At 37.3% G+C, this 20,637-nt stretch overlaps 1 protein-coding gene across 1 annotated transcript in view; it reads right to left on the reverse strand.

The window, feature by feature from the left end:
• SCFD2 (sec1 family domain containing 2) overlaps positions 1 to 20,637 on the reverse strand; it is a 189,555-nt gene that overhangs the window by 126,878 nt on the left and 42,040 nt on the right. The window contains exon 4 of the mRNA XM_084517660.1: positions 9,216 to 9,391. Coding sequence (XP_084373786.1) covers positions 9,216 to 9,391 — 176 coding nt within the window. The remainder of the gene's footprint in view (positions 1 to 9,215; positions 9,392 to 20,637) is intronic.

The following is a 20,637-nucleotide window of genomic DNA, read 5'->3' on the forward strand; positions in this document are numbered from 1 at the left end:
CAGAGCACGAGAACACTCACAAAACCATATTTCTGGTTGTTTTAAAGACTCACAGAGGCAAACAGTGTGGGATAGGGGAAACGCATCCAGAGAGACATGGCATTTTTCCTCCTGTGCCTACCACATTTTATGAACAAAACATTCTTACACAAAAATGTATGAAAGAATAACCACAGAGCAAACAACGCTGAAGAAGCCTCATACTAGGCAAATGCAGGTCATTTCTAGGAAGAGGGAAAATATTTTCTTTTGCATTTTTTGGGGAAGGTGATGGCAAAGAAGGCAACAGTCTTGTTACACTATCATGACTTGTATCAGCCTTCTTGCTCCTCTGAGCTAGGAACATGATGGCTAGCAGTTTTCAGCATAAATCCACTTTTGCAGGCCTCTATCGCACTGACTTTAACATTCCTGTACCTGAAGACAGTGCCATGGGGTGAAACGGGTGGGCTCCCAGGGAGGTACTGCCTTAGATCGAGAAGGACCCTACAGAAATTTCAGGGTAACAAAAGGTAACTTAGTTGAAGAGCCATGGTCTGGAGCAATGACACAACCCTCTTCCATTGAAAACATGGCCAAGAACAAAGCAGGGTTCTGCAAGCTCTCTAAAGCACTGCAGGTTCAATTTCACCGTGTAGATTTGAAGGCAGCAGCCTTACCAACATGTTTGCACAGGCACATAAAGCCTTATCAAAGTTTATTTTTGCTGGGCAAGAAATCCTTTAGCACATTCTATGGGACACAATACAAATGACGAGGCTAGGCTTACAGCTAGGGGTAGTACTGTGCTAATACGAGCATCCGCTTTCCAGAGCGGGGCTGACTTGTGCCCAGACAACCCAGACTGTGGGAAAAGCAGCTCGGCGTGCCTGTGCGATGTGCCCAGAATGTCTGTGATCCAAGGAAGTGTGCGCGCCAGGGGAAGGGGAAATATGCAACTCGTTAAGGTGGAGACACGGAGAGAATGCGACATGGCAGCCCCGCTGTTAATTTTGGATATCGCCCACTGTAAAGTTTTCATTAATTTTTAGTTGTGTTATTTCTCCGCTTTCTCCTTGACAGTTCGTAGGAAATGATCAAGTATATCCTCCAAAAAAAAATGAGGAAAACTAAGGGGACAGACTAATGTAATCTCGCTCAAAGCCAGAGAGTTGTAGTGCTGGCACTATCAAGCTGGTTTGCAGATAAGAGATTTGACAGATTGCATATTGCCCTTGAGATAGCAACCACAACAATAAGCAGGTCCTATGAGAAAAGGTCTAACAACAAGATGCTGTGTGCTTTGGTGTTCATTTCACCTGGACTGTAAGAATAAGTCAACACTTATTTCCTTGAAGACTATAACGTAATTAGTGAGAACAGACAAAACCCAAAGGTAAAAAATGCAGTCCTGCTCTGAACCCATAGTAGGGACCAAATCCAGTTATTAGCTAAGAAATAATCTTAAAAAGAAAACCTGATTTTCTAACCTAGACTGTAACAAGCCGAGTGGGAAAAATGCACCTAACAAATCTTTTTATCCAAAAGCATGGGTGTCATAATGAACAAAACTGCAAAGCAAGGCCTTAGGGGGAGTACACAGCAGAAGCTTTGCATCCCAGAGCACAATTATCCATCTTTTATATCAAGTGTTTTGTCTTTGTACATAGAACATTAACTTAACAGTTCCCATTGACTTAGCATGCTGAGCCTCCTCTCCCCACTAGGCTTTTTAAGTTTTATTGGTGTGGACATTTATTCACTTAAGAAAGCCACTTCTTTATTAAATGCTAATTTTAGAGTTCTCACATGACTCTTATCTGCATATAAAATATTTGCTCTTTCAGAAGATGAGGAAGGGAGGTTTTTGCTTTTTAAATGAGAGCCACAGTGGCAATACTTTGCAATTTTTCAGACCAAACACAAACACATTTCTGTGACAAGAATACAAAAAGATATTCTTAACTCCCATGTGATATGGTAACCCCACTTAAGATATTTTAACCCCCTGTCAGCCAGAGCTTGAAAAACTTTAAAGTTTTCTTTCAGCAGATTAATACATTGTGTCAGTAGAAACTCTAAAAGGATTTAATGTTAAAACAATTCCTACCTGTATTTTTTTTTGTTTGCAAAGTGGTCTGATAAGAACATTCTACCCACAGAAAGCTAGTGTGACTAGAAGTATATGATATAAATGATACAATATTTTATAAAGTATTTTATATAATTACAAATAATTATATATAAAAATATACATATAAAAATACCTAAGGATACATACATTCTGAACAAAACTAGATGGACTGTCTTAATTGTGGCACATAAAGCTTGGGAAGCAGTCCATAGCTGACCTCCCCAGGAACACAGAACATGTAAGCAACGAAGTCCTCCACTATAGAATACCAAGCGTGATGCACAAACCCAGATACACTCCAAACTGCTTGTCATTTCCACAAACTCAGGCCACTGATTTACCCATATTGCTGTAGCCCTGAGTTCTTTCCAAGAACTTGGGTTTCTGTTTTAAAAAAAATGCATAGAAAAAAAAAAAAAAAGATTTTTTGTTAAAAACAACTTATGGTATCATGAACACTAAAGACATTGAACAAGTAAAAGAAATGAACTGAGGCATAGGAGGCAGAAACACTATTCTGGGGCTTGTATATTACAGCATTTAAGTGAGACCATGAATTTTATGTAGAACAAATACTTTGAAAGTTAAAAATATCCCATGTATACAGGCAGAATCCAAATAAGCTTACATGTTCTACAATTGACTCCCAGTTTAAATGGAATAAGCCTAGCAAACAGATGGTGCAGTAAGAACTTACTGTAAATAATTTGGAGGCTTAAGCGGGTATATGCTGAAAGACTGTTTTCTCTTCAGAAGTTATCAACAAATTATATTTGATCCTTTAGCTGTGTAAGACACAATTGGTATCAGTGTCCAAACTGCAATCTCATCAAAAAAGTACCAAATTCCAGGGGATGACCTTTGCTATCAACGTGGCACTATGCAAGACTCCCACCAAGGCAATTCATTCCATATGTAGCTTTATGTTATGAATTGACTATGTGTTTTTTTTTTTTCTCCCTTTGAATAATATCTCTAATTACAGACAGCTAATGTCATGGATCCTCTTTCCAAATGCTGTTAAATATCTCTTCTAAAAAGATTTATCGACCAACATTGTAGGCCACCAGAAGGACAATTTATTGAGCTGAGTTGAGCTACATAATTATAAATTACATGTAGACTAAAGCAATATAAATAATAATAACAAGGAATGCTACTGATCTTAATCTATTCAATGCAGAAATAAAGCTCCCACTACAGCTGAACTATGAATCACTTTTGCAGAGCAAGAGCAATTAATCCAAAAGCTTTTCTATTTCCTCTCTGCTCTGCATCAATCTGCTTGCTTCGGCAGCCCTGAAGCCTACGCTTAAGCTTTTGGTTTACACCAGTTTAGAGTCAAACTACCATCTAGAGAAGTCTAGAGGTCTGAAACCTCCAGTGAGTTCTGGGCAGGGAAATTCTGCAAGATGTCTTACAGCTTCCAAATCTCTTGGCACAGGGTCCCATGCAGGCATGCATATTTGAATACCACCTATCATATTGTGCAATATCCAAAAGTGCAAGTAAATAATAATGTCATCCTTGATTAAGTAATGCATCTTGTCTACACTGCATTTGTAAAAGACAGTAAAAAAAATCAAGGCACAAGACAGAATGGTTATCAACGCCCAAGCTATTACATCTTGCTACTGAAACACTAACTGCAATTTGAAATATTCAGCTGTATTGCCGTTTTTTTCCACTCCTCTTTTCTGAGTTTGCACTCTAATATTCATTGGAGAAAAAGTGATGTCATTTTATTAACCTCATAACCACTTTAAGCCAACAGAAAAATAAAAACATTGGAATGACCATCTGGCATAGAGTTTCTGTTTCTCTTAAAAACAAGTCTGTATTTTCTGTTTCTCATGACACTATGGACAAAAAACAAATCTTCTGACAAATTTTACAGCACCAAAAGAGAAAATAGAACTATAATTAAACAAATCTAACTTTATTTAACATTTAAACATGAAAATACTATCCTGTCAGAAGCTCTCCATGCACATGTAGCTTCAACCATCAGAATGTTTGACTTATTATATCAACAGAAGCTAGTAAAAACTCCGGATACTTTTGCTATATCATTACATTTTCTTTCCTATGATAGAACAGATTTGAAAAACAAACAAAATAAACTGTTACCTAAATACAAAAAATTGCAACTCATCCTTTAAAAACAAAAAAGTTAACTTTAGAAGTTAATATCTTTGATAGATATCTCACATTCTGTACTGAATTCATGCTTAAGAATGAATTTGATATAGTAATGTCACAGCCCATCTTGTAAGATCTAATCAAATCATTGCTTGCAAATTGACATTACAATGCTCTATCTATTTCTCTAAGCAGTCAACATTCCTGACAGAGACTAGAGATATAACAGTAACACGCTATTGAACTAGTTAGGCTGAACAAAAGGTCAAGTCCAAGAGGAACAGGAGGTGGTTGCGCGCATCTTCATGTCAAACCAGTGTCATCAATGCTGTCCTGCTAGAAACACATCATTTCCAAACTCACTGAATACATTTCTGGTGCCATAGCTGGGAGATGCTACGTGACCACTGGCCAGCTCAGGAAAGCACTCACCTCAGACAATGAAAGGAGTCAAAGTTTGGAGGGGAATTGGTCCCAATTCAAAGGGCTTTAATTCTGAGAAGTTAAACAATTCAAAGAGGTGAAAGCTGAAAGAATTTTAGCTGGGTGTGAACCATAAAGTTAGCCAACCAACGCAATGTAGTCCCCAGTTTACGCTCTGCTTTTTTACCTACAAAATGAAAATTTGAACATTTTGCAGTGTCCCCCTAAGTACTGAAGTTATTTAATTCCCCAGTAAACTGTGAGCTGCTGGTCAGCAGGTACATCATCTTTCCGCCAAAAAAGCCCCAAGAAGCAAAAATCCCCTCCCCAACACTATAATGACAAACAATAAAGAATTTGTTAATCTCGTCCTTATTTTGAACAATGCAGTTGTTTTAATGTAATAGTTCTGGTACATTTGCAGTTTTAAAATGAATTTTAGCCAGACGTCTCAAAAACCAGAATGTCCTCATCCTAACGAAGAAACACCCCCTTCCTCACTCTTTTCTGGTCAAAATAGCATTTTGCTTTCAACAGACCTGGAACAAAAACTTGCCTGATAAAGTATGAGTTGCTTGTAAAGAATATAGCAAGGAATACCAATAATACTGCAGAAGACATTTTTCTTTCAGTCTTAGTTCTTACTACTCATTATATGTTATGGAAAGCAACAATTATGTAGGCATCTACATCAGAACTTTCTACTGTGGGATCCAAACGGTACACACAAGAACTGGCAATTTAAATCCACTCAGCTTAATGGAAAGGTTTGTATTTAAAGACGTGCAGGAGGCAATTAGCTAAGGACTAGATGTACAACATGTTTGTTTGGCACATAGTGCCAACTGACAGACCTGTTGGCAGAATTTGCTGCCTTGCAGAAATGACAGTACTAAGAGTCAAGTTTTTATCATGGTAGAATGTCTTTGCTCATGACAATTTACAGAAACTTCAAATTAAATTAAATCCTCCTTCTTCTGTCTCATTGCAGAGGATAGTAGTAGAATTTCACATTGCTTGGAGAGGGTCTGTTTTCTTTGGGGGGTAAATACATTTCTCGTATTCCATGAGACACTTTACTCTTAAATCTTGACAACAAGATTATGCCAGAAGCATGCTGCCAGTTCGAAGAGGCAGCATCCCACTGGGGGACTTTCAGAGCAATTCCCTTTACAGAGGACCTGCACTTCCCCTGGGGCACATCATGCCCCCACTCACACTGTCTGGTGCTGCTGGGTACTTTTATACTGAATGTGCAGGTGGAAATCCCTGCTCAGTGCACGCGTGAGTGATATATGCTAAAAATGACTAACAAAAATATTTTTACTCTCACATTTTTTTTTTCAACTCCAAAGAGAGCTCCTCTTCTTGGCTGTTGTATTTCATGGGCCTCTACTGCTTAATAAACCTCCATGAAAGTCATAATTTTGAGGAGAACAGGGGATATAGCTGAACAGAGCTGAAAACCATGAAATGACAACACTATTTCTTACTTTCTATTATCTCCCTGAAGTTTGAATCCTCACTTGAAGGAAAACAACGTAGTCACATAGGAAGTATGTGGGAGGAAGGAAAACCTTAAGAAAAGGAAAATACTATGCAGAAAAAAAAAAGAAAAAAAAAATCAAGAAAAGGAAGATACTATACCTTCTTGGTAAATGAAGCATATTGTTTTAAGTCACAAAACATTTTACACTTCTGGGTAGAGCTCCATAATGTGCAAGATTGAGCAGCAGAACACAGAAAAATGTTGTGATTGACAGGATGGAACATCCTGATGCAACTCTTAACCCAGCACATGAATTACTTTCCCTTGAGGTTAAGGCCATAACCCCATCAAAATCTAAATTTGCTTTCACATCATTCATCCATCCCAGTTAAGGAGAAGACCACTCCAACCACTCCATAGTAAGCATGTAGATATGTACAAGACATCAGAGATCTAAAAATGCAGTTACAGATTTTTAATTATGGTAAAATATCAGAAGTAGGTTACTTTCTACATGTGCTAGGCCATGTTTAGAACTGAGTACCTGTAACATCCACTGAATGTGATGAAGAATCAAGAAGGTGTTCAAAAGAGAAGGGAAATGGAAGAGGTTACTCAGTGTAAAACTAAAGCTTTAACGTCAGCAGTGTGTATGTTTTATGTTTATTTGTTTTTGTTTTTTTTTTTTTTTGAAAAGCACAATGTAGACTAAGCAAAGAATTGGGAGGCCAATCACAGAGGTTCAGTAATGAGAGAAATTCCAAAAACATGCAAATGTATTTTGGGGGGAAATCTGAGAATCCTACCACTGGCTGTTTATACTGGCTTATCTTCTTTGGCATCAGCTGAAGTCTGTCATGCATCCATAAGGGAAAAATCTAGAATTCCTATATTGCCCGAAGTCTAATAATATTTCTCCCAGTAGATCTCTCATAAACAGTTGTCTTCTACATGGTTCCAACATAGGATAGCAACAGCACTACTTACATGTTGAAACAATTCCTTCATATTGAAGATTCTTTTAAAATTTATTATTTTAGAATGTCTGAAACATACCAGTTCTGCTAAAGAATTTCTCAGTAATCCTGCTGGAATAGGCTACCACGATGTTAAATTTAGTGTGGACTGCTATGTACCAACCATTCACAATATAATATTATAGTTTTCTTTTTCTTTCCTCTTTTTTTTTTTTTTTTTTTTTTTTTAAATAAAGAAAATCTCTGAGGTCTTCTGGGACTCTCAGTATTTTGCTCTTCCTACAAGACTCTGTCAGCAGATCAGGGACAGGCCATGCTCTCAGAAACAGATAATGCATCTCAGACTCCATCTTCAGAATAGTCAGTAAAAGGATACATGCTGTGCACATTGCGTATTTCAAAATAATTGTTGCTTGAACTACTGAAAATGAGCATATTCTTAAGCAACAATTATGTTAGCCTAGAAGGTTTGCTTTGGCTAACATACTTTAACTTAATATGATGTGTGGAAGGCAGTGGGTATAATCTAAAGCTGTGTACAATTACAAGAACGTTTGTTATACATTTCTTTTTTTATGAAACATATAGTTTGGTTGTTTTTTACCTCTGTTTTTCCCACTCCCTGCTGATTTGAGGCATGTTTTTTTATAGGCAGTTGCCTGCTGTTGTGAAAACAATGCTGAGCTTGCAGCTTTATTTTGATTCTAACACTAGGCTGGAATGGATGGAACATACACAGCTTCTGCAAAAAGACAGCTAGGTGACATGAGTTACTGCAAGAGAAAGAAGGGGACTGTGGGCTGTCAGTCCCATGCTCTACCATCCAGACAAAACAAAGAATGGCTGCAATGATGTCTTTTACCTGATATGGTTTGTTTGTTTGTTTGTTTTTAAATAAACAAGGTTGTATATGTTACTTAAAAATATTTCAGTCTTTGCAAAGGAGGATAGTTGTTTTATTTATTTATTTATTTATTTTATTAGCATAGATAAGAACTTGGTAATAAAGTTGTGCATGTTTCTCCCCCGCATGTCCCAAATGTTCACTGACTACAAAGCTATAAGGCATGGTCTGAGTCTTCTTATTGAATCAGAAATTATGTACTGCTGTCAGAAATCACATGGAAGGTTGGGTTGTTGGTTTGTTTGCAACATTTAGACAAAGGCAGTTAATCTATCCCAAAGAAATACCTGTATTTTGTCGAATTCTACATGATACATTTCACTTACTTAAGGCTGACTCTAACTTAATTATAAGTTACCTTGTGAGGACTTCCCTTTTGCTAAAATTCCAGAAAATGGTTCCTGCAACACAACTGCAGGAGAAACTGCTCAGGGAGGAAAGCGTTGAGCTTTTCCTTAATTTTGCAAAGATTACCTCTATTAGGTTCTTTGAAAAACTCCTCCTTTGTACAGTACATCTCCAAAGGTTACTAGGATAGAGTTCAAAATACCACTAGCTCTTAATTTCCCAAGAGAAATCCAAGTGTGATACAAAAGGCTATGTCAATATTGCTGTGGCCACCAACAGGATGCCATAAAAAACGCAGTAGTGGGAGAAACAGAGAGGAGATGATGTCTGTGAGCAAAAGAAATCTCACTCTCATGTGCATGGAATTTGCTACTGTGTTTACATCGGCTTAGTAAATTACACAAGCTTTACACTCACATAGTAATAAACAGTCTTCTCTGCATTTGATTTGACATATTACCTTCAAGATGTGTCTTCAGGCAGATAGTAATTATCATCATCATCCTACTCAGTGCTAAAATTTGTATAATCTTTAAATTTCATATAGATGTAAAACCATCACCCAATTCGGATTGTTTATGTACTTGCCCTTTAATGTTTAGCCTTTTGTTTCTAGAATTGCTCCTAGATAAAACTATAAAGGTTAACTGTGTAAGTTCCCATTCCTTTTTCATTTTAACAATAAAGAACAGCTTTTTAACAGGACATCCTACAAACTTCATAAAAAAAAATACAACCTAGAGAATTCAATGGGAATTTTATAAAAATATAACGTTTTTACTCAAGTAAAAAAAAAAAAATAGTTGACATAGTACTTACTTGCAGAAGTAATCTCTCAAAGGCTAGGAAGTTGTCCCACTTGGAAATCTGGGGGTGTTTCAAAGTCTGGACTGTGGCCAGCACAAGCTGTAGAAGACCACAATGGTTCTCCAAAGCTTTGAGATTATTTTTGAAAAGCTGGATGTATGAGCTGAGTTGTTCTGGGGTGACTCTACCTGCGGACAGGAAAACAAGACACAGCATTTAGTGGTAGCAAATACTGTAAAGCCTCATGTGAACCTAGATTTTTAAGCAGTAGAGAATCAGTTATAGAGAACTTTAGAGGCTTTCTCCATTATGGGCCACATCCTGGGCTCGTTGCATTCACTGGGAGCTTTAGATGGCAGAAATAGGTCAGAATGCTTCATACACAAATTGTGGCTTATCAGATGCAGTAAATGAATCCTGATTTCACCCATTATCTGAAGAGAAATTCCTGTACCCCTACATTGGGCTGTGAATCTCTCCTTAACAAAAGCACATAAGGGGTGTCATTCAGGCCACAGAAACACTACAGGATCAGCAGTTACTCCATCTAACATTAAAATGTCATCTAACATTAAAATATCATCTGAGCTGTTCAATTTGTATTTTAGAAGAGACATTTCACCTGTTCCAGGGAGAAGGGGACACTAATGCCCCTGTGAGCTCAGGCTCAAAGAGAAAAGTCTGTAACGTTTCATCTAAACTAGGAAAATCATGGTAGGTGATCACACACCATCAACACACAAGGAAAAACAGTGTCAAAACACCATCCTAATAGCAAGTCTAGACCACAGTCCAGGCCAGGGCTGTTTCCTGGTTTCTGGCAGCCTCCGCCAGTAACAAGTCATCTTCCTCAAGTAAACCAGAGCTAAAGAGCAGGGACACATGAGACGGAGTGACGAGAATCCTTAAACAGAACAAGCTTCGGTGCCAGGAAGGCACTAGGCTGAACTGATGCTAGGTGTTTCATGCCTTACACCACTCTGATCATTTTATTTGGTATTTTTCCATAAAGGAAAAATCTCGTAAGAAGAAACACATTTACTGTGTTTCTTCTGTGCATTTGGTTATTTCATCAGTTTACAAACATCTCCATCTGCCATCATCCTTTCAGAATCATGTAAGTGGGGAATGAATGACTCCAGCAGCGAACTGATGCTGAAAGCACTTTCTCTTAGCTTCAGTGATACCACAGGCAGCCTTTGGAGGAGCATTTAGATTAGGGAAAGCTGCTAAATAAAACAAAAACACACAAGGTCTTTATGTGAATTTTAACGGAGAGCATCAAACCGAAAAGTCAGCAAATTAACACACAAATCAAGCTGACACCGCTCAGTGGGCCCGAGAGCTGACAAAAGGCTTCTACGGTTAGTCCGCATAGGCTAAAATAGCAACCACTGCCATGTGTGTTTTTAGACTAAACACTGGAGCTTTCAGTCTTGTTTTATTTCTTTTAAAGCTGTGTCAGGCAGATTTACATGGTGATTTGAAAATGTCAGCCCATGAGGCCTTGCAGCATACCTTTGATAATGACTGCATTATTACCTTTAGCATTCATGATATATAGCAGCATATTCAAAAACTGATAACTTGCTTCAATTGAGAAAACATGAAGTTGCCTCATACACAACAGTGAAAATGTTTCAAGACTGCTGATTTCAATTTTTCAAAATAATTTTGGGAGTTTTGTTCCATGTTGTTCCTTGCGAAAGTGAATCCAGATGCATCGCTGGATCAGCCTAGGATCAGCTCAGCACCATTTTAGATAAACACTGAAATACTTTCCCACCCTCGGAGTACCACCAAGAGAAGGTCCAACACATGTAAATGTAAGTGAAATCCTGACCTTAGTAAGTCATTAACAAAGCTTGCTGGCATCGAAGAGTCCAGCATCTCATTTGTAATATTTACAATATCCATGGAACTGCTCAGATCCAGGGTTCAAAAGCTCCAGCCAATTTCTACACAGAAATCTCCCTGGACAGCTGTTTGATGCATATAACTATTCCAGTAGATGAGGAAAGGAATTTAAGAAAGTCATTGGTGGTACTCAGCAAATAAATTACTTCTTCTGAGGCCTAAATCCTCACCACCTTCCCTGCTGCTTGCTCACAGGGGGAGATTTCAGCACAAAGCCAAAACCAGACTAAATTTAATCTAATCCCACCCCAACCAGCCCCTCTGCTGCTTCAAGTCCTTTTGTCTTGCTATGTAGTACACAACTCCTACGAAATCAAAAGGAGACAGATGACAACTACATCTTCATGTACCAACTCTTCCTTTGTTCTCCTAAAGCAAATGCAGAGATTCAGACGCAGGAGATGGCAACTACAGGCAGAAGGGACTGCAGCAAGGCTGCCTTATCTTGCTCCCACCTCCCCTTCATGCTCCGTTGTGGTCATACTCCACGACCCTACACCTACACAGAGTCCAAATCTCTGCGTGGGCACAGGGGTCTGACTCATGAGGACCGTGTTACGCTGTAGTTGGTCATCTTTTAATTCCAAATTGTGGGAAGAAAGAGAAGTATGACCTCAACCTTCCCTACGGGATTTAAAAGTACTGATAACCTTTCTTGCACAAACACCAAGATTCCATACTGCCTAAGAAGTAACCTTTACCATTAAAATAGCGTAGGGAATGAAACTGGATGTTACAGGAGGAAGGAAGCCTGGATGTCACAGAAACACGATGGACTAGGCACCAGCCTCACTACTGAAGAGCCAGTTCTCACCAGGAAACACTGCAAGTGAGCGTGCTGAGGCAGCTCTGCACATTAGAGATCTGATAAACTGAGGATAAAAAAGAGAGGTAACAGGGATAGAATAGAATCTAATTGTGTCACTTGGGAAAGGATGGCAAAAACAATTCTATCAGGGTATTATAGTAATTTCTGTAATTACAGTATTACCAGGGTTGCACATCACTACATACAGGGATTTCTGGGATAATGTTGAATTCACGAAAACTGTCTCAATCAGGAACATGAAATTCCAAGATACAGAAAAAAAACAACAAAAAAACAAAAAACAAAGGCAAATGAAAGTGGTCACCCAAACACTACTGGGTGCAAAAATCAGATTTTCTCTATAAATAGTCACTGGGACTGTTTTAGATTTACCCATGAAGATCAGCGGGGCTTGTATATGAAGAAACCATTTAAAGAAGAAAAAATCTAGGAAGTTATCATGGTATAGTTTTAACTGAGTTTAAACCAAATTAATTCAAATTAAAACAATGAAAGAAACAAAGGAAGTCCTATAAGATTAGATTTAGGCACTAGGAAACACAGGGAAAGAAGCCAGGCTTGTTTAGAGCTTGTAAAGGAAATTTGATAAACCATGAAAGTTATACAGATAGATGAAAGAAGAAAGGGAATGAATGTTTGTTGTCTGTTGGAAGTATGCAATGATCAAGACATGACCCAGGAAATAAGTCAACTATTCTGCCCTGGGTTTCACGCCACAGTGCAGTGGGAAATGACCAATGACGATGAGGTCATTTCAGCAAGGTTACCATATTAGAACTAATAAAAAGCAGTTTAAATCAGGTAAAGCAAAGCAAGTTCTGAAACAAGTTGCACATAAAACAAATAGCCAGTGGTAAGACTCCTACTAAACCTACCACATCAAGTAGATCAGAAAACAAAAATATTTGTATTTAAGAAATGGTGAAAAATAGCTACCTTACTAGTCTGATGACAGCAGTATGAAAAACTTCAGGACAAACATTCAAAAAAAAAAACAAAACCACATTACATTCTAGAGGAAAATAGGATAAAGTACATTTATCAAAGAATACCATGTCAAACTGATATGTAACCTGTTTTCTAGACAGAACAAATTAATTACAACTCACATAGATTTAGCTTAGTATTAACTAAAAAACATATTTAACATAGGAAATAAACATACTTAACAGAGGAAAGATTAGGATTAGAAGTATTGTAATATACCTAAGAAACTTCCAGAAGTAGATGGCAAGGTAACAGGCATACAAAAAGAAAAGATTTTAACTGGAGCTTGGTAAAACCATACTGTGTGGGCACAAGTGTACACATAGTGCAGATTTGGGTACCAAACGGTGCCAAATCTGGTGCTGTCACAAGGCTGTGAAACATTACTAACACAGAGAAAAACAGAAGGGACAGCTGGATTACTTTTAGCATTGGAAAAACATACATGGGATGAAAATCTTAACAGTTTCGTGGGATAAAATCTAACAGTTCAAAGTACAAGATTATGCATTTTGAGGCTAGGAGTTGTAGTCTGCTGTAAATTGGAAGTAAAAACCTGAGATGACACAAGAGATTAATAATGTCTAGGCTTCCTCGTTGAAAAAAACAAAGTATGAAAAATGGTTACATTAAGGGTCAACTCTGGTAATAAAATCAATGGGTACAAATAATGCATGAATATATTTGCACGAGACATTAAGAAACATATTGCTGAATCAATCGATCTTCCAGTGCTGGAGACAAGAGTGGAGGCAAACAAATTTAGCTTTTTCTAAGGCAGGGCTTGACAGGTGTATAACGAGCAGCTGCATAAATGCTCGTAAGACTGAGTTCAGTACAAATGGTCCCCTTCAAACCTTCACTCCTAAGGTAGTTGATTTGCAAACATACAGGGACATGCAGACATTGAATTCCACCTCCAACTTGCAAGATTTAGGGCAGATCCCAAAAGAACTACAGAGCAGTTTGCCAAGTTTTTAAATTACAGAAGTGGTACCCTATATTAAGAAAAAAATAACAGTCAACACAATTTATTTTTTTTGTTAATTATGAAGGGAGCAACAGTGAAAACTAGCATATGCAATGGTTATACCACATAGAAAATGCACAGTTAATACCACACGCACAAATGATGATGTGTAGTAGGGAAGTAGCAGTTCTACTACTAGCACAGCTGATCGTTTAAGTTGGACATACTGAGGCAGAAATTACCAGCAATTTACCATATTAAAGATCTGTCAGAAGTCTGTTTTTCAGTAGTAAAAGGAGCCTGAGTGGGAGAGACAGACTTTCACCTCAAAAGTTAAACCAAATGTTAACCAGACAAACGGCATATGTAGACATCAAGACACAACTCGACACTATGATGTTTTTCCACCTTAAATTAATGCTGCAGCATATGTAGTATAATGCAGGCATCACTTCAAACAATAATTATTTTTCAAGATAGATTTACTAGTAAATTTTTAAAATTCAGAATCCCAAAGTATTTTTTTTAACATAAAGATTTATGCATGAATGAGGTGTCTAAAGAGCAAAGGTCAGAAATATCAACGCGCTGTTCCAAACATACAGCCCTTATTTCTTCATCTAACACTTAGTTAATTATCTCCACAGGGACAAGAAAACAAGTAAAGAGGAAAGTACATTTTGTGACCAATTGAATAAATAAGTGGATGCTTTTCCAAGACTCCAGGAACCGCCAAATACGCATAGCTTTAAACTTAGTTCAATTTCATGCGAGAACGCTGCTCGAGCTTCACTGGCTGGAGCACTACTGCTGAGGTCCATTTTTCACTTGACAGAGCCCCGAATAAGAAATTATCTTGGAACGCATACATTCACAGACTAGACTTTTTAAAGGCTGAAAAATTCCAAATAAATTGTTTTCTTTATCTGTAATTTTAAGAATATAGATCTGTCCTTCCTGGTAGCTTGCCCCTGTTCATATCCAATGCCGGATACTCCTGAGGAATGCAGAAAGATCTCAGAATCCATGAGGCCAATTGGGCAACAGTGCTGCCAAGGGAGCTGGATATTTTGCAAACTGAGAGCAATTTAGTAGGACAGATGACGCCCCTCATGGCTCCACATTGGTGTAATTTCCAGATGTTATTCTTATTAACACAACATGTTTTTTTTACTTCTTCATGAATTTCAATATCACTCTTTAACAGCAAATACCATGAAAATAATTTAGGTCTTTGGTTAGTTAATTTCAAAAGTCACCCAGTCCTTGAATTGCTAATAAAGAAGAGAAGAGCACCACCTACTCCCTCCTTCTTCGGAGAGACAAAGATAGGCCATGATGGGATACGGTCTGGCTGACTTCTCCAAAGGAAGGCTCCGGACCCGAAGAACACTAAAACCTTAGAGCAGGCCGAAAGCAGATGTGACAGGCTTATTTCTAATAGCATATGCTCATCTCCCACAAACACAAACCCTTCTGCTCTGGTTGATGGTCACCTGTTGCCTTCTTTCTTTCACAACTGCAGGAGCAGCAGAGTGAAGGTCCTTCAGGGAGGCAAGGCCTCCTGCCTGTCACACATCTGAAGTCATGTAAAGCCAGGGCGTTTGAGGACATAGAAGCAGAAAGTGAATTCCTGGATGGGGAAGAAAGGGTTGGAGTGGGAAGTTGCAGTGTGGATTTGTGAGGCCAGAGTGTATGGGAATATGAGGTGAGGGTGCCTGGGTCATAAACTGAAGATCTCATATTCTTCATGTCACTAAGCTGAAGGAGGCATGGGACCAGAAACCCACTTCACCCCTCACATACACACACACACAGCACTGTGGTAGTGGAAGCTGCTGCCATCACTGTCACTGTTGACAGGAAACAACCATCAGTTCTGACACTGTTTTCAAAAATTTTACATAAAACAAAAAGCAATCAGTTAATTGGGAGAAATATAATTAAAGCACTCTAATAATAACCGTGTTCAGTTCTCAATACCTAAATGCAGATGGCTGGGTATGGGCCCATGTTACGTTTTACGATTCCTAGATTATCTAGGGTTTCCAGTTTCCCAGCACATTCAGAATGACTGGACAAACACGACTGACAACTTGGGTGTCTTGAAATGAATTAAGAATTTTGCATTTTAGTCATTCATAGTTTAAATGCACAGCAATTTGAACCCATTATTACTTTTTTTTTTTTTTTTTAAACATACTCTACCATTCAGTATCCTCTTCTGACTTAACACACTATAAACAAAACATAACCATTTCTATCTGCTGACTACAGTATTTCCCAGTTGCCCTCCTAAGCACCAAAACAAATCTCAGAACTGTATGAATAAGTAGGTAAAACCTTCCAGAATTAAGCATCTTAGGGGTAGCTGCCTATATTAAACTTTCAAGTGCTGGCATAACACTCAGTTAAGTACTGGCATTCCAGATTTTCTCAAAGCCATTTCTTAATCTTGACTAAGTATTCGTCATGGTCATGCTGCATTACCTTATTCTTCACCTTTTCCACCATGTTTAGTAACACAAAGCCCTCGGCCAAGTGCCAGCCAGAAGGTCACCAGCCATGAAAAACAGTAATCCTTGAAAACAGTAGTTCACTGCAACCATAAAGTGACTTGAAATCTGGAAATTTGGCTGAATCATCTGGACGCTTTCAACTTCTCACTGAAATTAAATGACTTATTTGTCTTAAAATACTATGCCCAAAGGATTTCAGGTGGCTTGTACGTGTCCTCATTTAGCACTAAGACATATGCTTTCAGACACTGAGAACTTCATCGTGTTCTTGGCTCGCTGTTCCAGTGAGAGGGAGGTCGTTCTTCTTCTTTGGTACGTTATTCACAGGACTGATTATTTCTCTGATGATCTCTGGAAGATTTCTGCAGCTGAGAATACCGTAACAATCACTTTGGGCAGTAAGCAAATAAATATGCATGGAAAACAAGATGATGTATGAATATGTACATATGTAATTCGCCATGTCTCTTGTGTAACTAGTCATCCTTTGTGAGACTGAATCATAAGGCTAAATTATGCTGGAAAAAAAACACTCAGCAAACCACCCAGTTTTACTATATTGCCATGTTCCACTTCAAGTCAGACACTTAAAAGAACTGCAAGCACACCAGTACACGCTGTATTTTTGGTTTAAATCCTTCAGCATGGGCTGTTCTCAGTGGTGCTTTGCTCATATAGCTCTACATAGTTTTCAGCTATTTTCTTCAAGTTTGACCCCCAGAAAACTCCCTTTTTGACTAGACAGCTCCATTCTTAGCATAAATTCTCAAGTCCTTTCTGCCATCTCAAAAGATGCACGAGACAAAGTACTTAGTGCTGATATCCACAACTGCCACAGAGCTCCAGCAAAATGCAGGTTCCACATGGCTTTGCTGCATGCCAAGCACATGCTGGAACTGGCATCTCCCAATCCTATATCCAGGATTGATTTTGCTGATGAAGAACACAGTCATTATAGCATTATAGCTGACACACCCTATTAAATTAAGATATCATGGAACACATGTACAGCAAGCTGTATCTTATTTCCAACCAGTCTGTTTCCCCACAGATATAAATACCAGCAATTAGAATAAATTTCTATTTCTTGGACTGAAAGAGTGTTTTGGGTTCTCGTACAGGTTCAAAGAGTCCTATAGGACCTCCTCCTGTTTAACAATTTCTTGATCATCACAAACATATGGTCTACAAGTACGTGGATTTTTTTAAACTGTAAATACTATCGTGTAGATGATGAAATTTAAACCCATAATTTCCAAAGCATTTGGTAACATACTAAACTATTAGTTCAGCATTATATTTTCAGATACACAAAGCAGCTTATCCACTGTGCAGTAAGTTTTAATTTAAAGCAAAAAACTTACCACAAAGTTTTTGTCACATTAACATTTCCTAACTTGTTGCGTTCTTCATTTATGTTTGAGTCAAATAGTAAAGCTTAATTCCTCTTTTCTGTTATCACAGAAATCACAGTTATTTTCAATGTTTTCTAAGTAATTTAGAGATTGTATAACCATTAACGTCACAGTTCTATTGCATTTGATATAGCTGTCTGAACAAATGTAAACATCTTGTTCTTTTTGCTGCCTATCTAGATAATTCTTTTCAAGACTAAGAAAATATAATAGAAGCCAAAAAAAAAAAAAAGCTTAGTGAATAAAAGAAATCTCAGGTGTTCACCTAAACAAAACTTTTGAATAAATCTTAGCAGAGAACAGAAGATCGCAATTCAATTGCTTCTTTTCAAGAAATGGCATCATTAATCAGTACCTTATAACTGTTGTGTTTTATCTGCACCTTTATATATAGACATAGAATAAATACATACATATATATCAGTTTGTTTCTAGCTGTATATGTACTAATTAGTAATGGCAATCAAAAACTGAAAGAAGCCATTCAACCTTCCCTAAGCAATTTGGTTTGTTTGATGTAAAAGTTTAGACTAATGTTAGAAATGCTGTTGCTCACTACAGATTCCAGACACTTAAGAAGTACTGTAGTTTTATCTATTTAAAAGTCAATTCACTTAAAAGGATTAACACTTGTTTCTAATTCAAAGACCCGTAACTCACAGCTTATGCAACTACAATTAAACTTACTCTCCCACATTCTTTTCTATTTTAAAACTCAAATGTTAATTAGATCAATGAACAATCTAAATTATTCTCAAAGGCAATCATGTGATCTCACTGCAATATCTCAAAATGTATATTTAAAAAGTGATCTTAGGAAGTTACATAATGAGCCATGGTCATAAAGTTCTTAAAATCAGTCATTTAAAAACCTTTGATGAGAGTTGTTGTAGAATGTGGCTGTATTATGAATGGAGTTTCACATTTGTGATAATCCATTAAACATGCCGAAAATAAACTGGACACATTTACAAGTAAATGCTATCTACGCTCATAAGCTTTTTAATACACAAAGTCATTTCCTTACAATTTAAAGATATATAGCCTAAAAAATAAATAATGATGTGCATTTATGTTAAAACCCTGTTTCAAAACTTCACGGATGTTTATCTGTACATTAATGTTTACTCCTGTTGTGCACATCATGTAAATGCTCTAGAGAAAGACCACATTGAAGTCCCTTTTCACAGTACTTTCATTAAGACAAAAAGACTTCGCACTGAGGTTTATATAAGCCTTGCAGTATTACATTAACAAAGAATATAAATAATGAAATACTATATTTGCAGAACTGTTGCAAGAGCAACACAGTTCTGTTTTCTTTTAAATTTTTAATAATTATCTTCAACTCTAATCACAACCAGACATGAAAGGAGACCTGGCTACAAGTCAAATGCAAGTGTTTCGGTTTACTGTCTGTAACAAAGATTTTAATTTAAATTTTAAAATAAACTTTATCCAACAATTCCAGACACATAGAAAGACCACTGTCACCACATTCCCTTCATAAAAAGTAACACTAGGGTTAGCCAAATAGTTCTGCATCCATGTGCCAACTGTAATTTAATCAAAGATAACATACTACCAGCATATTTCTGTTTCACATCACTGCACAGGGTTTTGTGCTTCACTTCCATCTGCTAACTGTTTCATAGCAAAGCAAATGAGGTATAAGGCACAAATATGACACTCTTTACAATTTTATTAGGGCATGACCCGTTACCCATTTTACACCACAAGAGACTATACAGCATACAGTAGGTTATTCATTAAACCAAGACAAGACTACAGTAAGGGACAAAAACACCCTTACTGAAACTTCATAAACAAACTTAACCTAGGAACTGTTTTTTTCTTAAATAATATTAAGTCACAGAATAAAATATGAAGTATACAACAAGAGCTTAGGGTAAGATAGGATAGTTGATACTTCAGAGTCAGCTCGAACATTTTCATTTAACTTCAAATAAATGTGGTAACTATCAATATTACTCTTTTCTTTTTCCTTTTAAGATAAATTCACGTAACACAGTAGTCACTAAACAAAACACAAAACAAACAAACAAACAAAAAATCGCCACTTTCAACTAAACACCACAACACTCAGAACAACTCCTAATTGTCTAAAGAAGAGCAAAAAGCCACCTACCACCACCTGCAAGGAATACCTTAAAATATTGAGAGGCAAATTTTGCCTTCACATAAACTTACTTCAGTAAAAGGAAGCATATGATCCTTTACGATGCTTTTATTTTTTTTTTTTTCTGAATATTATTCCAAGTAATTTCAATGCTGAACTAAAACATCTCTGCCAACCTGTTTTGGTTAAGATTTACTTCATTTTTAAAATGAAAAAGTCTTCACATTATCTGTCTCAGTCTCCTCTAAATTAGAAATGCATCCTTTAGCCAGGGGGCAGGATTTAAAAACTCCAGGGACCACTTCCAAAACCATTTCCATAAGGTGTAACTGTTGTATTTGGAGAACCCAGCAGGGTTCCACATTCCCCATTTGTTTTGTATCAACAATGAAGATGACAATAAGGTATTTTAGGTACTCTTCCAGATAGGATGTGTAAATGCCATAGATGTTCTATCATTTTTTTCCTCTTCTCTCCTCAGTAAGACGTATTTTAATGTTGAAAAAACCCTGCACTCTATGGATCAAACCAATCCTCTGACATTAAGGATGCACCAAAAAATGCACAAGCAACAGGTAGATGAGAAGCTGTGTTTTCCCCAAATCATACAGGAACATAACCTCCTGAGAGACTAGTTAAAGGAAGGAAGTCAGAAAG

Source organism: Aythya ferina (genome assembly GCF_964211825.1).
Source record: "Aythya ferina genome assembly, chromosome: 4".
Lineage (NCBI taxonomy): Eukaryota > Metazoa > Chordata > Aves > Anseriformes > Anatidae > Aythya > Aythya ferina.